At 40.4% G+C, this 21,981-nt stretch overlaps 1 protein-coding gene across 2 annotated transcripts in view; it reads right to left on the reverse strand.

Annotated features, from left to right (window-relative positions):
* The window catches only part of LOC106086289 (protein vav), a 211,256-nt gene extending 198,529 nt beyond the window's left edge, over positions 1-12,727 (reverse strand). For both annotated transcript variants that reach the window (XM_059366779.1, XM_059366778.1), the window contains exons 1-2: positions 11,518-12,727; positions 8,351-8,617 (exon numbers count right to left, since the gene is read on the reverse strand). In XM_059366779.1, the coding sequence (XP_059222762.1) occupies positions 8,351-8,617; positions 11,518-11,553 (303 nt within the window). In that variant the 5' untranslated portion in view covers positions 11,554-12,727. The remainder of the gene's footprint in view (positions 1-8,350; positions 8,618-11,517) is intronic.
* Between the last annotated feature and the right edge of the window lie 9,254 nt (positions 12,728-21,981).

Genomic DNA, 21,981 nt, shown 5'->3' on the forward strand with positions numbered 1-21,981 from the left:
CTTACCCGATGCTCTAACTGGAGGAATAAATATCGCGAACACACACGTGAGGATACTACTCTATGCCGACGATATTGTGATCTTGTCTGATACACCTAAAGATTTACAGATTATGATTGACACTTTGCAGGAATATTGCAGTACATGGAGCTTAAAAGTAAACCTTACTAAGTCGAAAGTTATGGTTTTTAGAAAGAGTACTAGGATATCGTCCGGTCTTCGTTTCCGCTACAACGATGTAGATATAGAAATAGTTAACAGATATACTTATCTCGGTGTGGAAATCGCGTACAATTTGTCTTTCAAAGACCATTTAAAGAACAAATTATCGGCATCGAAAATTGCTATTAACTCCACGTGGTCGAAATATATAAATAACCCAAGAATCTCTCACGATAATAAATTAAAAATATTTGACTCTTGTTCAAAGTCTATCATGTGTTATGCTGCTCAAGTATGGGGTTACGAAAAATATGATGATGTTGAAAAGTTGTTTCGTTTTTTCATTAAAAAGATGTTTTACTTACCTAACAACACACCTAATTATATGTTGTATCTAGAATCCGGACTATACTCCTTATACTCCTCCACCCTTAAGACTCATTTTCTTTACATCAAGAGGGTACTTCAACTAGAAGTTAGTAGACTTCCTCGAATTCTAGCAGAGGAAATCCTTAAACTAAATATTTCCTGGGCAAAAGTGTGGTCGGAATTATGTCAGGATTTGAACTATCTGCCCGCCAACAATAGATTGCCCTTATGCGCCTATTGGAGGGAAATAATTGATGCCTTGAATGTAAAGGAACGATATAGTTTTGAGTCGGCAGCCAGAAATTCTCAGTTTCACGATCTCTACCCATATCTTGATTATAATATGATCCCAACACTGACAGAGAATCTTTCTGCTCGTGCTACCAGCTTGATCATTAAAGCCAGAGGTGGATTGCTTGATCTGAATTCCAGGGCATTTCGAAGTAACACTACTGGCATATGTTCTATCTGTAACACAGATGAACCTGAAAATACTTTACATTTTATTGGAAAATGTCCTATTTTGAAAGAATTTAGGAAACTTTATTTTAACAAAATAAGTCTCGAAGAAAATGAAACATTAAACATACTAAATGGCACGAATCTTACCTCTCTGTACTCTTATTTAGAAAGCTGTATCAAATATAGAAAATTAATAATAAACTGTTTTGATGTTTGAAAATTATATAAATGATTAAATATTTTAACATGGCAAGCAGCATATGTGCTAAGCCATATATAGATTGTATGCTTAAGAATCAATATTATATACATGCATGTATTATTTTGTATTTCTTAATCAATCTATTAATAAATAATAATAATAATAATAAGTCTCATTACTGTCTGGCTTCCCTTTATATGGCACACGATTCAGAGATCCCGCCTTTAAACCTTAAAATGCTGGTTGAAGCCGCTTCTGCAGGGAAGAAGAGCCCCATATCAACGAAATAGGTGAGCTGCTTATCGAATATATGATAAGTTGCAATCTGGCGATTTGTAATAAAGGAAATAACCCGATCTTTATTACCAAAACCATGCAGGATATATTATATGTCACCTTTGTATCGAAAGATATAAGCGAAATTATATGCGAATGGGAAGTGTTGGTGGATACTCACAGCTTCTCTGATCATGGTTATATTATTTTTAGCCTTGACAAAAATACTGCAGAAGTGATCCCTCGGCTGAACAGAGAAAAGAGGGATGGGATAAATTTCGGCACACATTCTGCACGGCTATCACTTCTACGCCTGTAAAGGAAGTGGAAACTGCAGAGGAAATAGATGTTTCAACAGTGGGAACTAGAAGGCAATTTCCTTCCTTCTCCTGTTCCTGTGGTATCACAACGGACGAAAACGTCTAAGTGAGTCTGATAGCAGACTGTCATTTAAATAAACCTAACCTAACCTAATCTTCCAATAAAAAGGAAATTTTGGCAAAATCTCTTACACTCATACAAAAATGTTTGCTGAAAATAGCAAACACTGCCTGCTGAATATTGGTAACTGGTTTTGCTGCTATTACAGCAGTAGTTCTGCTATTACAGCAGTAGTATTGCAATTTCAGAGTAGAAGGCTTATTGCTGAAAAGTTTGTTGTTTGCTCAAAATTATTGTGCCTAATTATGAATGAATTGGATGATAGACACATATGTAAATGTGTGTCTCAGTGGATGTTTATAATCACCACTGAATGTATACTTCCCATAACATTTTTTCTTTAAACTAAGATACAAAAGGCCATACCAGCCATGTGCACATTAGTAGAGTAATAACAAAAATGCGAGCTAACTTAGCCACATTTCGAAATGTATGCCAATGGATTTTTGCTGTTTTGAATAACAAATTTGGTTGATTGTATTACAAATGAAGTTTTGACAAAATTTCCTAACAAATAAAATTTTCACAAAAACTTTTATAAAAATTAAATTTTAACAAAATTTCCTATAGGAATGCAATTTTGACAAAATTTTCGGATAGGAATGAAATTTTGACAAAATTTCCGATAGAAACGGAATTTTGACAAAATTTCCTACAGAAACGAAATTTTAACAAAATTTTTTCTTTTAAAATAATTTCCCTTAGAAATGAGATTTTAGCAAAATTTCCTGTACAAAAGTAATTTTTATACAATTTTAATGTTGGAATATTTCCAAAATAAATAAAATGTTGACAAAAATTTCTATAGAAATAATTTTACGAATTTTTCTATTAAATTGAACCGTAAATAAATTAAATTTATGTTACTTTCCAAAAAGATTTATGCAAACGAGGCAACTTTTACTCCATAAAAAAGTTTACGTACAAATGCAAAATTGCCCCATGAACATTCCATTAAGGAACGGGGGCAAACTATAAAACAAAAATTTCAAAAAGGCATACGTACTTTCGTATTTAAGGCTTTTTATTAAGACCTACTATAAAAACACTCAAAGCCTGTGTTCTCTTCCTGTTGCAAAAAGTAAATAAATTCAGGACCAAAAACCAATTCCTACATATCAAAAATTTAATGTTACCCAACAATCCATAAGCCACCTGTATCTCCATGTGCAAACCATTACCGACACCCACAAACAACAACACATCAAACTCTGAAAAGTCAGACGTCACAAAAGGTTGCAAAAAAAAAAAAGAAAAATGAATAAACACCAGGGAAAGCTTCGACATGGTTGTGGGTAGGGAGCGGAGAAATGTAAAATGAGGGATGATTCTTTGATATTCATCATGAGAAAGCAACAGCATCATGTGCCGATACAAACATTTTGGCACATCAAATGTTGAAAGTCAACGCGTACACCTACCTCGCCTACCGCATCATCTGAAGTAAATGTAACAGGGAAAGGACATCACTGCGGGGTCGGAAGGTAATATTTTACAAATTGAAATTTTCATCGGCAGCCAACAATGATGTAATTAAAAAGATCGAAATTTATATGCAGTTGAGATGATAATGGCAGCATATCTATTTTTGGGACCCATAAGAAGGATGTGAATAATGATTTAATCAAATTTTTCAATGCTCGAGTGATAATTTATACCTCGGGGCGAGAATTTTAAGACAGTCTTTTATAAGGATGATTTTGTTGTGATTGCTCGTATCTACATACATAATGGTCACAGTAATATAACGTTGAGCCTGATTTACATTTTTTGCTTAAGCAGTTTAAAACAAATTGAGTCTCTTGGCGAAATTTTTTCGAGAAATTTGAGGGAGGATTTGCCACGAGTATAGATGAAATTGACAAAATGGTCTATAGAAATAAAACTTGAGAACTGAGGACCAATGGGTTTTAATTTTCACCTACTGAAGAAATCCCCAGTAAAAAATAAAAATACATATAGGCAAACCCACCATATCTTTAACAACCAGCATTTATTTTGGTTAATTGTGTGGGAAGTGGAAATCTCTTTGCAAACAATTGTTACTAATTTGAAAGACAACTTGCGTTCGTTGTCTTTCAAATTAGTAACAAATTTCTTTTGTTTTATGACGTCGGCCCAAACGTTTCGTGCACGTTTTTAATAAACCTCAATTTTCCACTCGGCGAAAAAATTAGTACGACAAATGAAAATGTTTTCACATATTTTTAAATTTTTTTTCATATGAAGTTTCACTGTGAATACTGAACTTAATACTCATCTTTAAGGCAAAAGGTGAAATGTTTCAAAATGCATTGGTCAAACTAAAGTGATCGCGATTTCGAACCGATCAGGGGTCTCATCAGATAATATGCATTCAATGAAAGGTTACCCTTTGGCAATCAAAGAATGTTTAGTTAACGGGGTTTAGCTATTGTGTGTGCTGCTGATGCTAGATATATTTTTTGTGTGTTTTGAGTAGAGCTGTTGTTGTTGTTGTTGTTGTAGCCACATGCCTATATGTGGAAGTAACGATCCTCATGTAGCTTCTACAGGTGAGCAAGTTTGTTCGGGTCTAAAGGGCCGATCGCCGCGGAAACATGATGGCCATTGGTGGTTTAAAGGCGCCAACAACTCACCTTTTCGAGCATCATAGGCACTCAGTATTTATGCAAAAGCCGGTGCAACCCAGCCTCTCACAGAGACTCTCCGTCCAATACCGATGATTTTCCGCGACTGCAATTGCAGCTACTCCGTATGGAGCATTTTGTAGACGCGACCGGAAGCTCGCAGCTAAGCTTTTCGGGATAACAAAGAACACCACACCAATAGGAACTCAAAGTTCCAGCCTGTGTGGTGCTCATAGTTATCCCGTGCCGGGTGACTAGAAATGTTGGCTGTTGGTGTTTACTTTTTTTCTTACTGCGTTTGAAGAAAAGTTTACACTCATAAGAACCAACGTTCGACTCAAAATGCATTTTTTACCATTAAACTGCTCACTAGTTAGTGAGTAGGTGCAAGTATGTAATCTGTTAGTGGCATTATAATCTGATGAGAACTCTGGTCGGTTCGAAATCCCCATCACTGTAGCCTGCCGAATGCATTTTGCAACACCACAATTTTTGCCTTAACCTTTTTTATGGATTTTTAAATTGCTTCTTTTGGATTTGTATTCCACGTTAGTTGGCTTTGATAGAGAGCATTTCTCTCATATACCAGGACTTGTTGTCGAAAATGTTATTCTCCCAAGTTCATCGCATTAGGTTGGACGTTGTATGTGGCGGATTGATTCACAGTTCTTTGCATTGTAAATTTTATTTTCATTTTCTCGTATGTGTATTATAACACAATTTTCGCTTCCTTAATGAAAGAAATTAATTCATTCATATTAGGTGAATTAAGTTGCCTGAGGATTGAGGATAAGTTTGAATATTTGTTGAAAATTATGTAGTTTTTACAAATATGTTGAAATCTTTTGAAGTTTAATATTAAATGCTTGCCATATTCCAGTGTTGCAAATATCGCAGAGGTTGAAGTTAGTTAGCCCCATGGTGTGTAAAAAATGTTTTGTTGGTGTATGTCCTTTATATCTGCAGTTGATAAACGAGATGTTTTGTTGTACCACAAACGTTTTGGAGGTTTGTCGAAAAACTGTTTGAAGTAAGTACCCTTCAGAATGCTGACTTGTTTACAATAGTCAACCCATTCATACCACAGAAAGTCTTTTATTTTGTTTTGGGCATCTATCGCCGATAAGAGCAATTCAATTCAATTAAAAATTTAAATTCAGTGAATCTAAATAGCCATTTTTTTGTTTTATAAAAGGTAGGTTAGGTCAGGTAAGAGTGGTAGTCCTTTACAGACTAAAAAACTATTAAAAAATAATAAAAAGTACTGTACCACTATTCCTGATAGAATCGATTGGAACTACAATATTCCTGGTAATAGAAGTTACATAGACTTCTATACGGATGGTTCCAAACCAGACCCCCAGGTGGGCTTTGGGCTGTACTCTAAAGATCTAGAACTGGTCATATCGAAAAGGTTACCCAACCACCGCAGTGTGTATCAAGCGGAGATCCTTGCAAGTAAGGAACTGGTGTAATGGCTAAGATATAATGTAATAACGACGACTGGCATAAATATCTTCTCAGGCAGCCATTAAATCGCTGGAGAACGTACTTCTGAACACAAAACCCGCCCTTGACTATCGCATATCTCTCAACGAGATGGTTGAACAGTTCAAAATTCACCCGTTCTGGGTGCCGGGCTACAGAGATATCCCAGGGAATTGTTCTTGTTGTATACCGAGGCGGCAACTCTTGCCGATGAAGGATTCCATCGGGTCAATCCGGTACGTACAACCGGCTGCCATGGGAGTGTACAATTCCCACGGAACCACCTTACACATTGCAGGGAAACTGGAATCTGTGGGTATGCCTCTAGCGACGTGTAAGCTAAGTTTTTAGGATCAGCCCTGTAACGAATGATAAATTGTCACAAAAAGGGGCCTGTGAGCATTACAAAACTATGTGGCCTAATCTAGACTTGAAGAGGTCTACCGCTTTGCTGAAACTGGCTAGAACAGACATCTCAGTCATTTTGTCCGTCATAATAGGTCATGTCTAATCCGAAAACATGCTGACAGAATGAAGGTTGCCGGTAACGACTTTTGCAGAAGCTGTAAGGACATCGAAGAAGAAGAGACCATAAAATACATTTGTCGTGTGTGTGTCGCGCTCTGGCAGTCAGAAGGAGTTCCACTTTAAGTTCTTTGAGAACCTGTCTGATTTAGCGGATGTGAACATCCGCAAGTTGTGTGGCTTTTTAAAGCACTCGAATGGTTCAACGATAGGAACTAGAAGACATCTTCGAACACGTCTAACTGAGTCTGATGGCAGACTGCCACTTAAACCTAACCTAATTACCAAAAGAAATTCAGGCAACATGTATTTTAAAAATCAAAGTCTGTAAGGAAATTGTATTCCACAGACCCAAGTAAATTAGGCAGCTGACTGTCGCAGCATGTTTGGCAAAGTAGTCTGCCGTTTCATTGGCATTTCCAACGGGGGAAGGAGTCCATTTAAACATCAGGTGAGAGATTCCCGAGTCATTGATTTCGTTAGTGATAGTGCCTACCCGATGGAGTCCTTCATCGGCAAGGGCTGCTGCCTCAGTGTACAACGCACTGTTACAACAACAACAACATATGGCTTCTCTGAATAAAAACAAAATAAAATCTATTAGGATCAGCTGAACAAAAAAAATCTACAAAACTAAATAAGAAGAAACACAAAAAAATATGTAAATAAAATTTTGACAAAACTTTCTATAGCAGCTATTTTGAGAAAATTGTCTAATGAATTAAAATTTTCTATAGAAACATTTATGGGTAGCTAGGAGAACGCCTAACTATTTCAGCACAAGCTATAAGCACCGAAGAATAGCGCTGAACCTCACGCTCTAGATCATGTTGATCTACCTTAAGGCTTCTGGGCGTTGGATATCTATCCACAAGATGATGATTTGGATGGTTTCTGCGATAACAGCCCAAAAGGTATAAGAGAGAACCTCTAGATCAAGCGGGTCTAAACAATATTCATGCAGACACAGTAACAGATGCGGTAATTGGCTACCGGGTGAATGTAGTCCTTGGAGAACGATCGCCACCCATTTCACCCGAAGAAATCGACCTCCCCCGGCAAACCAGAGTAGTTCTGGCTCAATTACGTTCCGGCAGATGCAGCCGCCTCAATTTCCACAGAGCTAGGATTGATGCCGACGTGCAAGATGTATGTCCCGATTGTAACCAGGGACCGCACGATACACGTCACCTGTTTAACTGCCCGGTCAGACCCACTCGACTCAGACCCAGATCCCTGTGGTCGCACCCCATCTTAGTCGCAGAGTTTCTGGGTCTTGACACTCAACAGAATCAAGCAGACGAAAGATAGAACACAATAAACTGCTACAACAACAACAACCGAAGAATAGGAATCTATAGACTAACTGATATGAGTTTTCCGCACAAGCAAGAAGGAGTTCCACTTAGGTTTTCATTTCTTTAAAAACTTCGCAGATTTAGACAATGTAGTCATACTCAAGTTATTAGGGTTCTATCCACGGTCATAACTAGAAGACATCTAACTTCTCTTGGTTTTGTGGAAAACTACTTTAAATAACTTCTCAAAGATAACCTTGTCTATGCTTTGCATAGGAAGTTATTCCAAAATTGGTTTGTGTAAGGAAATTTTCTCCAAAATGAAATCTCCTGTACGATGTCGTTGAATTAGTATGAAAATACTACATTCACACAATATCTAATCAGAAAAAGATTTCCTACAAAATGTCCTTATGACTTTGAAATGCCAGTGATTTGGGTTTGATGATAAACATTTATCTCATGTTGTTTTTTAAAATTTACCTTAATTTTCTTATTATTTTTATTTTTTTACTCACCTGTGCCATTTGTGGTCTTTTCGTCATTTCGCTGGGGTCCAAACACTTTGGATCCAAATATATCACCAAATTACAAAGCAAAACACCATCGCGCAAAGTCAATGCGAGCACTCGAATCTCTTCGGTGGCCATATGATCAGGCGGAATTACCTTGCAACGTTTTAACCAATTTACACATTCGCGCCATAAATCACTGTTGGTGGAATTCAGTGCAGCAGCAGCCGCGCCAATTCCACCTCCACTATTGGTACAGTTCGTGGCAGCCATCTGCAAGGGAATATACAACAGATTAAATGTAACTCTTACAGTTAGAGATAATAGCGCAAGGGACAAGTAATCACATAAAGCAAAGTCCCTATAAATTTCAAAGAGAAGGCACAAATACGCCATGAATACGCCATGTAAATTTGCTTATTTTTTATTTAAAATTCGATAATAATGAAAAAAAGAATGTGTCAAGGAACTTAAAATCTGGATACATTAAAATATCCTTTTGCCAAATCTACAAGTAAAGAAGGCAGTTAGTAGTTAGCTGCCGTCGCCGGCAGTCGAAATATTTAATTTAAGTCACCCGGACCTGATGGAATATTTCCGGCGTTACTGCAGAAAGAGGCAGACTATCTGGCGCTTCGTCTGGCCAAAATTTTCACAGCGTACCTAGGACTTTCATATACTCCGAAAGCCTGGCAGGAGACAAGGGTGGTATTTACACCCAAGCCCGGTAAGGCAAGTTATGCGACACCAAAGGCCTACAGACCCATGAGCCTTACGTCCTTTCTACTTAAAACCATGGAAGGACATCCAGCGAACTGCTCAAATACAAACAGCATACCTATTTCAAGGGAAGGTCGTTGGAGACTGCCCTCCACGAGGTTGGACATAAAATAAAAGAATCCTTCGATGTCAAAACGTACACACTGGCGGTATGCATTTACATCGAGGGGGTTTTTAACAATGTGCGGACCGACACACTGATCCAATCCTAAGACCAGTACCGGGTGGTCCGGTCCTTAGAGACTGGATAAACCATATGCTAAGGAACAGGTGGATAAATTGTGTGTCTCATGGCATAAATATAAGGGAGAACAGAGGCACAAGACACGCCACAGGGATTATTTTATCGCCACTTCTATAGGTGACCACCGTAAATGACCTATTACGTATGCTGACTGAGGAGGGAATTGAACCGGTCTGCTACGCAGACGACGTTATAATTCTTCTAAGGGATAAGGGCCGAAAGGGTCTTGCATATGACATATGACTGGACTAGACCCGGAGATCTCAATGTTAACCCAGAGAAGACTGAAATAAGCCTGTCCACGCGAAAGTAGAAGGTTGGCCAATTTAACGCATCACGTTTCCTTAATAAGACGATTTGGATATCTGACAAGGTCAAAAACTTAGGTGTGATCTTTGACAGGAAACTGAATTGGAAGTGTCACATTCAGGAGCGTACAGAGAAGGCTCACAGATATTGGACACTATGTAGATGGGCCGTAGGCCCGAAATGGGGCCTGAATCCGAGGATAGTCCACTGGCTCTACAGGAGCGTGATTAGACCAATACTTACTTACGCCTCAGTAGTTTGGTGGACTGCTATGGAGAAAAAGTGCAACATAAGGACCATACAACAGGTTCAGAGAACATGTTGTCTTGGCATGAGCGGAGCGATGAGGACCACGTCCACTAAGGCACTGGAACTTTCTAGATATCCGACCCATTGACATACAGATTAAGTGTAAGGCATCCACTGCGGCTATGAGACTTAAGGCGATGGGAGAATAGATTGAGGATGGGAGCAGCATCGAGGCGACGATAGGAAACCTGGAAGGAAGGGAGGAGGTTTCCGATGGGATACTTGAGATGAACCTTGAAGTCGAGTGCGAGGCACTGCTGCCATCGGCAAAGTCTCGGATTAACGGAACCCTACTATTGTCATCTAGAAGATCATGTTACACGGATGGATCAAATCTAGAGGACATACTGTTTAAGACTGCCTGACCACAATACCGTCCTGCAGCCGAAGATGCATGCGATCACGAAATGCGTGAAGAGGTGTGGTGCTTACGCGAGGACGTCGAGTGTGAACATCTTTACCGAGAATAAAATTGCCATAAGGGCAATAACAACAAGGACGGTAAGGTCACGAACAGTCTTGCAGTGCAAGAAGGAGAATAACACCTACTCTGAGGATGGCAAAATCCGCATCCTTTGGGTGCCGGGCCCTAACGGAGTAAGGGGAATTGAAAGGGCAGACGATTTGCCGGAGATGGCCAGAGGACTGCCGTCAATAAACTTGGTTAACCCGAGTGATCGACGAATGCGCATGCAACTTTGTGGAACAGCGAAACAGTCGGTAGGACGTCGAAAATCCTATGGGGGATCCAAATCATGAGAAGATGAGGCTATTACTGAAAGGAAGCTAGAGGGAGGTCAGTACAGCTATTGGTATCATAACGGGACACATAGGACTACGAGCTCACTTATGTAAAATCTGTGCGACAGGTGATAGCATGTGTAGGGCATGCGAGGAAGATGATTAAGACGTTGGAGCATTTCCTTTGCCATTGCCCGATTTTCGCGGCTAACAGATATCGGAGCTTAGGTGAAGACACAATACTAGACATGAGCCAACTTAGGGAAGTGGTATTGAAAACATTTAAGGATTTTGTAAGTACCGCGGAATTCCTAAATTAAAATTTTCTTTTTAGAGGTTACTTTATAGTTCTTAGCGAGCACAACAAGCCGATTAATGACTTAGGTGAATGTCCATAGTGGCATGGGGCGGATTAATTTCTACACCCTCTTTTCAATCTATTCACCATTTCGAGGCGGTCGTTTCTTCAAAAATGTCTGTGCGAGGCCTTAAAAAAGTACGGCCATCAGACATTCAAGGAAAATATGTCTATGAAGCCAAGTTCACTCCATTTATTGTCCAAAATACAAATCCCATGGGCAGTGTATTTCATGTCACTATGTGGCGGCCACAAGCAAAATATACAGGCAATTTTAAACGCTCTGGTTTTGCCTGGTTTTGTGTCGGATGCTATTCTCTATACCTGTCAATACATTTTAGCAACATTTGCCTACATGCTAAACTCTTATCAGATATTTGTGAATTTGTTTACAATATTCTAAATATGTATGTATGTATGCGTGTAACTCACCTCTTCGACACCTGAGCCAGAATTGTTACTAGCCATGATCAGCAACAACAACAGTTGTTGTGGTGATTATTGTCGTTAAGTTGTTCACTTATGGGGAGTAAAGAAATAGGGAAAAAGCACAATTTTCTTACACACTTTTCACTTGTGATGGGAGTGGCGACTATGGCCGACGACCATCTGTAGAACGGGATGGATGGGGGGAGACAATAGATTTGTTTTATTATACACTTCTGGAACGAAGGCTGCGAGGGGTGGGTGGTGTAGAAATGGGGACTAGAACACAACAAATGTTTGCTATCAACCAATGGGCCAATGGGCCAGTACAAAACGTTAGCATACGGAAAATTGAAAATCACAAGATATGATAAAACAACAATGAAAATAGGCAGCGTATGTACAATTATTATTTATTCGCACACATAGAAAGTACACTTCGCGCAATTTGTTTTAATTTTTTTTTTCTCATTTAAGCAACTCATTAATTTAGATGTGATGATGTGCTTATTGTTGCTTTTGTTTTTATTATTATTGTCTTTGTTATTGTTGTTACAGATGTATGCTGGAATTTTCATTTATTTCTATTTATTAAAACAATAACAAACATGAAAAAAAACAACAAATACACAAACGGCGACTGAACACACTTTAGCACATCATCATCAATCGCATCATCATCGCTATCGCCAGTGGTACTGTGTAATTTTTTAGCACTATAATTTGGTAGACACTACACTCTTTTTTAGGCAGTCGCCTTTATTTCATCCAACCTGCATTGGTTGGCTTATTTCTAGGTAAGCGGGGGAAGAAGCGACTTGCTATTTCCCAGGGAAAATAGCAAATAGTAATATTTATTGTTGATTTATTTTTTATTCTCACAAGCCCGACGCACTTAACAATGAACAAATAAGCGAGGAATTTTGCAATAATTGGTATTGAATGCCAAAACAATTTCAATGTTTTTTTTTCCAATGTCCCTTCTTTATACTGCGCTTGCTATCGAAAAGCTGGTTGGAAAGTTCTTGCGGCGGTCTCACATTCGCGTCCTGCTGTCTCGTCGTATGAATTTGTTCTGAGAGGACTTGTATCCGTTTGAAGAAGCGGAGAAGCCAAGCAAAGCAAAAGAATCCTTGCGTTTCATTTATACACCCCGTTTTACGAACTCTCTAAACCACGACAGACAATAGCAATTCTGTGTAGGAATTTCGATATATTGTTGTTGTTTTCTTGTTGATTATCATGTTTCACACAAGTGTCATTTGATATCGAAAATCGATAATAAGTGCGCCTAAATAGGAGTAAATCGATGTGTTTGCCACAATAATCGATAAACACGAACAATGGGAAAAACACAATTTTTGTTGATTGTGGAAACTGATTGCACCAGCATATTGAAACCGAAGAGAATACCTATGTATATATTTTGTACAATCGGATTCTATATTGCGATTCTAGAGCAAAGTTTTAATTTAGGATATTTCCATAAGCAGACACATTTCCTTACCCATTAACGACGAATGGGTAGAAAAGTACCCAAGAATAGAGCTGTCTTAGAAAAATTGTAGCTCGAGCTAGGAAAGAGGTATCCTAATGAAATTTGGATTAGCATAAAATAGACAAATGAAACTGGTAAAAATTTTTCCCGTAATATATTGTAGGTTCATGTTTTGAGGGAATATGGTCTTGTCGAAAATTGCCAATTATTTTATATTAAAAATAAGATCAAACAAGAGATTTTCTCAAAATTCTTAGGGGTGAGATTTCTGGAACCGTTAAGCGATGAGCCCACCACTTTTGAAAACAGGTGCAATTTTTTATCATAGTTATATATGTAAATCCATTTGTCTTTGCTAAATGGTCGTAAAATATAGAGAATTATGTTAGGCGTTGATGGGTTAAACCAGACTATAAGACTATCAGAGCGGCAAAACGTGTCTTCTAGAAACCTTTCTGTGAAGATAGAGTTAATGACGCCGCCAATATGAAAACGTTTCGCAAAAACCCATATCCTAACTAAAACGTTAGTAGACGACATGGGAGTGAGAGCAGAGAAAACGGAGGACATGTTGAGGCAAAACTCGCGGAGACTCCGGAATCTAGGAATAATGAGGTTGATCAAAGGCTTATCATAACCGAATTTATAGTGAAGGAAGCCTTGAGGAGGTCTACAATCTTGCGCTCCATCTGGCCTATATTAACCCAGAGAAGGCTGAAATCTGTCTGTTCACGAAGGGCCAATTTGACACACCACGTTTCCTCAACTGAACGATTTCGATATCAAGGTCAAATACTTAGAAGTGATCTTTCATTCAGAAGCGTACTGAGAAGACTCACAGATATTGGGCAGTATGCAGACGGGCAGTAGGCTCGTCGCCCGAACCCGAGGATAGTCTACCGGCTCTACTGGAGCGTGATTAGACCAATACTTACTTACGTCTCAGTAGTTTGGTGGACAGCTATGAAGAAAAGGACCATACAACAGGTTCAGAGAACATGTTGTCTTGGTATAGGCGGTGCGATGAGGACCACGGCCACTAGGCCGACACATAGACATACTGATTAAGTGTGAGGCGGCGGCTTTAACACTTAAGAAGATGGGACAATGGGTTGAGGAAGAGAGCAGAGGTATAATCGAGGCGACAATAGGAAACCTGGAAGTAAGGTAAGAGGTTTCCGATCGAATACCTGAGACGACAATTGATTGAGTGCGAGGCACTGCTGTCAGCGACACAGTCTCTATATTCCACGAATGGATCAAAGCTAGAGGACAGAGTGGGTCTGGGGTCTACATTGAGAACCCAGGGACTGAGATCTGTTTTAGGCTGCCTGACCACAATAAGGTACGGTACGGTGTGATGCTAACGCGAGGACGTCGAGCCTGAACATTTTTAAGACAGTAAAATGGTCATAAGGGCAATAACAACCAGGACAGTAAGGCTACGAACATTCTTGCAGTGTAAGAAGTAGCCTTTCTGGTGGACGCAGTCCGAGTTAAAGGCGTGGGCGACGAACGTTGGGGAACATCGAAATAATCGGTAGGACGGCGAAAATTCTATGGAGTGATCTGGATCGTGAGAGGACGAGGCTATTACTGAAAGGAAACAAGAAGGAGGTCAGTATAGCTTTTAGTATCATAACGGGACACATGAAACTACGAGCTCACTTATGCAAGATCGGCGCGGCAAGTGATAGCATGTGTAGGGTATGCGGGGAAGATGATGTAACGTTGGAGCATTTCCGATGTCATTGCACGGCTTTCGCGACTATAAGACACCGGCACTTAGGTGAGGACACAATACCAGACATTAACTAAATAAAGGGAGTGGTATGGAAAACAATTAAGGATTTTGTAAGTACCACGGAATTCCTAACTAAAAATTTTATTTTTCGAGTTACTTTTTAGTTTTAAGAGCTCACAATAAGCCGATTACTGATTTAGGTGTATGTCCATAGTGGCATGGGCGGATTAATATCCACACCCTTCTTTCAACCTTACCTAACCAACTAATATATTGAATCTAAGAAAACCAATTTATTTAATTTGCATGTGTGAAAAACGAACATAATCCCAGCCATTAGATGAAACAAAAATTTTTTTTAACGAGAAATGAAATATTGCTGTTTTTTATTTTAATACTGGATAGACAAGCCGTGGAGGGCAAAAATAAAACGCAAAAAAAGATTTTCTAGTGCAAATCTGTTAGTTTGCCATAAGGTGGTAACGCCATTTGCCAAAACAATACGAGAAAAAAAGTGAAAATAATTGTAAAATTTATAAATAAAATTGGGAAAACATGTGTGGCCATAGAAGTCAAATAAAATTTATTAAGATTTGTGCACGCAATTTTATAGGTTTTAAATTTATTTTGCCATTCACAATAGAGGATTTTTGCGGGTGGCCACTCTTATTTGTGAAAAACATATAAAGGCAATCCTGACCACAGATGTTCTACACTGCACTGCAAAGCGGATTTAAAAAGGTGGTGGCACTCGAACAGCTGTTATCAGCCGGTCAGGTTTGACGGTATTAAGATGATAAATTTTTGTTTGCATTCTCTTTGTTGTTATCTTCTTTCTCGCATATTCTCTGCTCATGTACGCACGTGTATACACACACTTTGTGTGTGTTGGCAATTGCATCGTATGATTTGTGGTTGTTGTACAAAAGAGACCACCTTTAACTTTTTCGCCATGCCTGCATTGGTAATTCATCCCGAACTATGTTGCCCTGGATAGATGTAATAATAATTGTAAAATTTGTGAATAAAATTTGTAAAACATGTGCGGGAATAGAAGTCAAGTAGAAATAAGATTTGAGCATGCAATTTTACAAATAAGTGGTTTCAATTTCATGTTGACATTCACAATAGAGGATTTCTAGGGGTGACCACACGTATTTGTGGAAAAGCTATCATGGCAATCCTGACGACACTGGCAATTTATCCAGAACTTCGTTGTCCTGGATAGCTGTCATTTTCCTCCAAATTTCATTGCACTGCACTATGTAGTACTGATATAAAACACAGATTATGTTGCGTTTTTTATATTAAAAATTCTGTTAAAATTTTTTGTTGTGTCTAAAATTTTACGGATTTTATTAATTTTCCTGTAAAGAAACAAAAATTAGGCTGTTTTTATATTAAACCATCAATATGTAATAGTTTGGTCTGCATAAACCTTTTTTTTTGAAAAAAAAATAATATGTGTAAGCTTTTAGCGAAAATTTGTATTATTCATTTAATTAAAAATTCTTGTACATTTTTCTTTTCAGGGAAAAATTCTAAAATTCTTTAATTTGAAATTGTTTCATCTCCTCATTTCCTTTTGGGGATTGTTGATCCTTGAACCTGGTAACGGGCGAGGTCTTTTCGGAGATCAGGGTCTTTAAAGTTGAGGGTGAAATTAAAATTAATTGCAGGAGTGTAAACAGGAAATAGTCCACTAGTAATTGTTACATTGGTAATGTTGTACACATTATTCTGTGAAAACAAAAAAGAAATTCGAAACTTTTTGAAAGGTTTTATTTAGTTGTTTCAATTTAATTCAAAGTTTATTAAGAAAATAAAAAATGATTTTTGCGTCAGCAGTTGACTCAAAATGGACTCCAAAGACCCAACAGCTGCGGTGGTGACATCAGACCGTAGCAAGTTGTCCTCCCCTTCAATAGGTGTAGGTACCTTGGCAGCTGTAGTCGAGAGTAATGCTTCAAGCGCACACCTAGTCGTCAGACTAACGAATGAGGAAGAGACGTATAAACCCCAGCCTTTAAATTACGGTGGTATTTCAGATTCAGACGGCGAGAGTGTCAACGAAACTGTCATCGAAGCCGAATCGAGACATTAGGATAGCACATGCTGGACGGGATAGAACTGACATTCCAGACATTTCTACGGAAGCTGGAAAGACAATCAGATGTCCTGAAGAGCATAACACTGCTAAAATGCTGAAGAAGAAAAAGAGCTCCCCGCTTTCAAGTACTCTTGAAAGACCAAGCCAGCCATCCCGCAATGGAGACTCTAGACAGTGTCTTGCGGAGGTAGACAAAGTCGGAACAGGAACGAAGGAAGCGCGCACGACCCCTGAGACTTCATGAAAGACTGTGACTTCCAAAAGGATGCCACAGCCATCACGGAAGGGGAAGATGGTCACTGAGAATGGTAAGGAGCAAGGCAAGGCAAGGGAGCACAACAAAGATGAGATGACTTATGCAGTAATCGATATCGTCAGTGCATCCGACAGGATTCCACCAGATCATCGATCCCAAGTGAAGCATCGGGTAAACGAAGGGGTTTCGTTCATGTGTTGAACTCTGAACGGGGAATACCCATACGTATTATGAGCTGCGAGTATAGTGAGGACATCTTAACGCTGTGCTTTGCGCCCGCGGAATGTATTGATACCCTCAAAAAGCTCGTTGGAAGTATCCACACTCCCTGGAACGCATATCTCGACCTTGTGAGAAAGATGGGCATCCCACAGCTCACAAAGGCGACGGTCTTCATCAAGGATGTGGGCGGCGAAATTGCGACAGAACACATAATGGAAATCTTAAACAAGCAAAACCAAGATTTGGGCGTAGAGAAATAGGAAGTTTTCCACAGGAAGGAGAAGAAGGAGGGAACTCTCCTTGTGGTGGCATTGATCAAGTCTCCGTGACAAGTTTGGCTAAGACAAAAGGCATGACGTACTACAGGGCCATGACAATCTTTTTCAAGATTGGGAAGAATAGGATAGGTAAATATCGTCATATTGAGCAATCAGGCGATGCAGTGGCGGGACCTTCAACACCGTCTAGCGGACACGTAGGCCGACGACGAGACAATCCCGACTCTCTTAATATTAGGAAGACTAGGATCAGAAAAGATCCTAATACTAAAACATTAGGAAGTGCAGGGGCGAGAGACTTAACACAGCCTAACGAACAGAGACCCGACGACGGACCCATCAATGTCTTTTTCAAGATTAGGAAGACTAGGGTGGATAAAGATCCTAATACTGTAACATGCACAGGGAGACAACGATGGGACCATAACCTCCTCCAAGGAAGCCCATTTACTCAAGATTTGGAAGACTAGTAAAGGCAAAGATCCTAATATTGGAACATCAGGCAGTGCAGTGACGGTAGGCTCAATACAGCCTAATAAACAGGGACCCGATGATGAAACCAATATCGACTTTCTCAAGATTCGGAAGACTAGGAAAGTCAAAGATCTTAATATTAAAAACTTCAGGCAGTGCCGTGACGGGAAACTCAATGCAGCCTAAAGAACAGGCAGCAGACGATGAGACCATCACTTACTACGGTGGAGACTGTGGAGCATGCCTGGCAACACTTTATCCGCCTTTCAACTCTCCGACACCGCTACCCACATCGGAGCTGCAACGGTTGGTGGGGAGGAACAACAGACAGGAAATGTGGTATAAATAGGGTCAAACCATTAATAAGCGGGGTCAAGCCCTGGCAGAATGCTTGTATAATAACAACCTAATAACACTTAATATTGGTAACACCGCTACCTTTGTGAATAGGATTAGGGAGAAGGTTTTAGATGTGACAATATGTTCGGAAAATTTTATCGATGAGGTTCAGGATTGGAGGATCTCCATGGAGCATTATTTCTCAGCCCATCGCTACATTAAGTTTGGAATAGCACGGCCATCGCAGGATTCGATAAGCTTCCAACTGGCCAAAATTCAGAAGCATAGAATTCCAAGCATAGAAGACAATGTCAACAGGATTCGGAGTCTTTGTGCTCTTCGAGAAAGGAGTTCAACTCAAGAAAAGCCTTGGCGGGGGTGATTCGTAACATTGCGAAAGAGGTCCGAAGACTTTACAACAGAGCACGTCGTAAAAAAGCGGAATTAATATATTGGGATGTGTATTACCCACGGCTCAAGGAATACAATAAAATTACCAGAGCGCAAAACTTGCCTCCTGGCAGTATATGACTTCTGAATATACCCCACCGTAATAGGTCTCGAGGACAGAATCTTCCTTAGCCTAGAGGCCTCAGATGTATCCTCCACGGAGCTGCAGAAATCTACCCAGGATTTGTTCTGAGCCTTTCTGGGCTCGCCCTTATATTTTCTTAGCTCAGCCTTATAGATGTCCCAATCGTGGAGTACTCTTGTGGCTTACGGTCTGTTGAAGAGTTTTCTTCAGTCCTTCCTTAAACCTAACAGCTCTAGGCTCCACCGGCGGTCGCTGTTTGCCCCTTGTCTTAGCACTAGGACATGCTGACACAAGCGAGTTATTCAGGGCCTTCGTGATCCGCTTGACCATTATGTCTAAATCCTGCGCGCCTTTCTTCTGTTTATCCGAGAGTATGCAGTATTGTCTTCAAGGCTGAAACTAATACAACGATGATCAGGAAGGCTGTGGTCATTCAACACTTCCAAGTCACATATTCTTGCGCTTATATCTTCCGATACAAAGGTCTTCTTCTCACGATCTGGATCCCCCATAGGATTTTCGCCGTCCTACCGACCGTTTCGCTGTTCCACAATGTTTCATGCGCATTCGTCGCCCACTCCCTTAACTCGGACTGCGTCGACCCGAAACGCTTCTGGTTAACCAAGTTTATTGACGGCAGTCCTTTGGCCTTCACCAAATCGTCTGTCCTTTCATTCCCCCTTACTCCGTTATGGCACGGCACCCAAACGATGACGATTCTTACACTGCAAAACTGTTCGTGACCTTACCGTCCTGATTGTTATTGCCCTTTTGGCAATTTTACTGTCGGTAAAGATGTTCACAGTCGACGTCCTCGCGTTAGTACCACACCACTTCACGCATTACATGATCTCCGCCCGCAGGACCGTATTATGATCAGGCAGTCTAAATCAGATCTCAGTCCCTGGGTTCTCAATATAGACTCCCAGGCCCACTCTATCCTCTAGCTTTGATCCATCCGTGTAACATAATCTTCCAAATGCCAATACTATGGTTCCGTCAATCCAAGAATGTGCCGATGGCAGCAGTGCCTCGCACTCGACTTCAAGGTTCATCTCAGGTAACCGATCGGAAACCTCTTCCCTCCCTTCCAGGTTTCCTATCTTCGCCTCGTTTATACCGCGATGGTATAAGCTACTTCCATCCTCAATCCCTTCTCCTATCGCCCTAAGTCTCATAGCCGCAGTGTCTGCCTCACACTTAATATGTATGTCAATGGGTCGGATATCTTCCTGTCTGGATAGTTTCCAGTGCCCTATTGGGCGTGGTCCCCATCTACATAGTGCCCACCATCTGTGAGCCTTCTCAGTACGCTCCTGAATGTGACACTTCCAATTCAGTTTCCTGTCCAAGATCACACCTAAGTATTTGACCTTGTCAGATGTCGACATCGTCTTATTGAGGAAACATGGTGCGTTAAATTGGCCCACCATCGTTTTCCTCGTGAATATGCACATTTCAGTCTTCTCTGGGTTAACATTGAGACCTCTGGGTCTAGTCCAGTCATATGCCATATGCAAGACCCTTTCAATCCTTCTGCAAAGCTCGTTCAGATCCATACCCTTAGAAGTATTATAATATCAAATTCAATTCAAATCCCTCCTCAATCAGCATCCGTAATAGGTATGGTTTATCCACCTGTGCCATAGCATATGGTTTATCCAGTCTCTAAGGACCGGGTCCACCGAGTACTGGTTTAAGGATTGGATCAGTGTGTCGGTCCGCATATTGTTAAAAGCCCCCTCGATGTCAATGCATACCGCCATGGTGTACGTTTTGGCATCAAAGGGTGTCCGTTCTGGCAGCCCTTGACTTGAGCAGTTCGCTGGATGTCCTATTCGGTATCATGGTGTGCACAATACATTCCATGGTTTTGAGAAGAAAGGACGTAAGGCCTATGGGTCTGTAGGTCTTTGATGTCGCATAACTTGCCTTGCCGGGCATGGGTTTAAACACCACCCTTGCCTCCTGCCAAGCTTTCGAAATATATGCGAGTCCTAGGCACACTGTGAAAATATTGGCCAGATCAGGCGCCAGACAGTCTGCCTCTTTCTGTAGGAACGCCGGATATATTCCATGAGGTCCGGGATTCCTTCACCATAAATTCCGTTATTATAAACCTTCGATCAACGTCATTATTCCAAGATTCCGGTGTCTCCGTGAGCCTCGTCGTATCCTGTGGAAAATAGGTTTTCATCAAAAGCCTCAATATGTCCTCCGTTGTCTCTGCTCTCACTCCCATTTCGACTACTAAAGTTTCAGTTTGGACATGGGTTTTTGAGAGAAACTTTTTTATCTTGGCGGCATTATTAACGCTATCGACCTGTTCGCAGAAAAGCTTCCAGGAGGCACGTTATCATTGAGTTCAGCGGGTAACCAGTCGGATCCTGCTGTGGATTTGTGGTTAGTCGGAGACTGAAACACCTTGTCTCCAGCTTTACTCCGGTGGATGAGAGGCTAGCCACAATCCGCATACAAGCAAAATTCTTCAACACCAGTCTTATTTGTGCCCATGCCCCGACGGAAGACAAAGACGAGCAGACCAAGGATATTTTTTACGAGCGCCTAGAGAGAAAATATGACCGCTGCCCCGCCCATGATATTAAAATCGTTCTGGGAGATTTTAATGCAAAACTAGGGAAGGAAGACGTTTTTGGCCCAACAGTCGGAAAGTTTCGCCTCCACGAGATAACGCCCAGTAATGGATTGAGGTTGACAGATTTCGCCGCGGCAAAAAACATGGTAGTTAGAAGCACCAGATTTCAACATAAAAATATTCACAAAGCCACATGGCTGTCACCCGATCAAAACACGAGAAACCAAATTGGTCACGTTGTGATAGATGGAAGGCATTCATCCAGTGTGTTAGATGTACGATCGATCCGTGGAGCGAATATAGATTCGGATCATTACGTCGTTGCAGCAAAGGTTTGCACCCGCTTGAACATGGCGAGGAAAGAACGATCTGACACTTAACGGAAGCTGGACATTGAAAAGCAGCAAACACAACAAAT

The sequence above is a fragment of the Stomoxys calcitrans genome, chromosome 4 (assembly GCF_963082655.1).
Source record: "Stomoxys calcitrans chromosome 4, idStoCalc2.1, whole genome shotgun sequence".
Lineage (NCBI taxonomy): Eukaryota > Metazoa > Arthropoda > Insecta > Diptera > Muscidae > Stomoxys > Stomoxys calcitrans.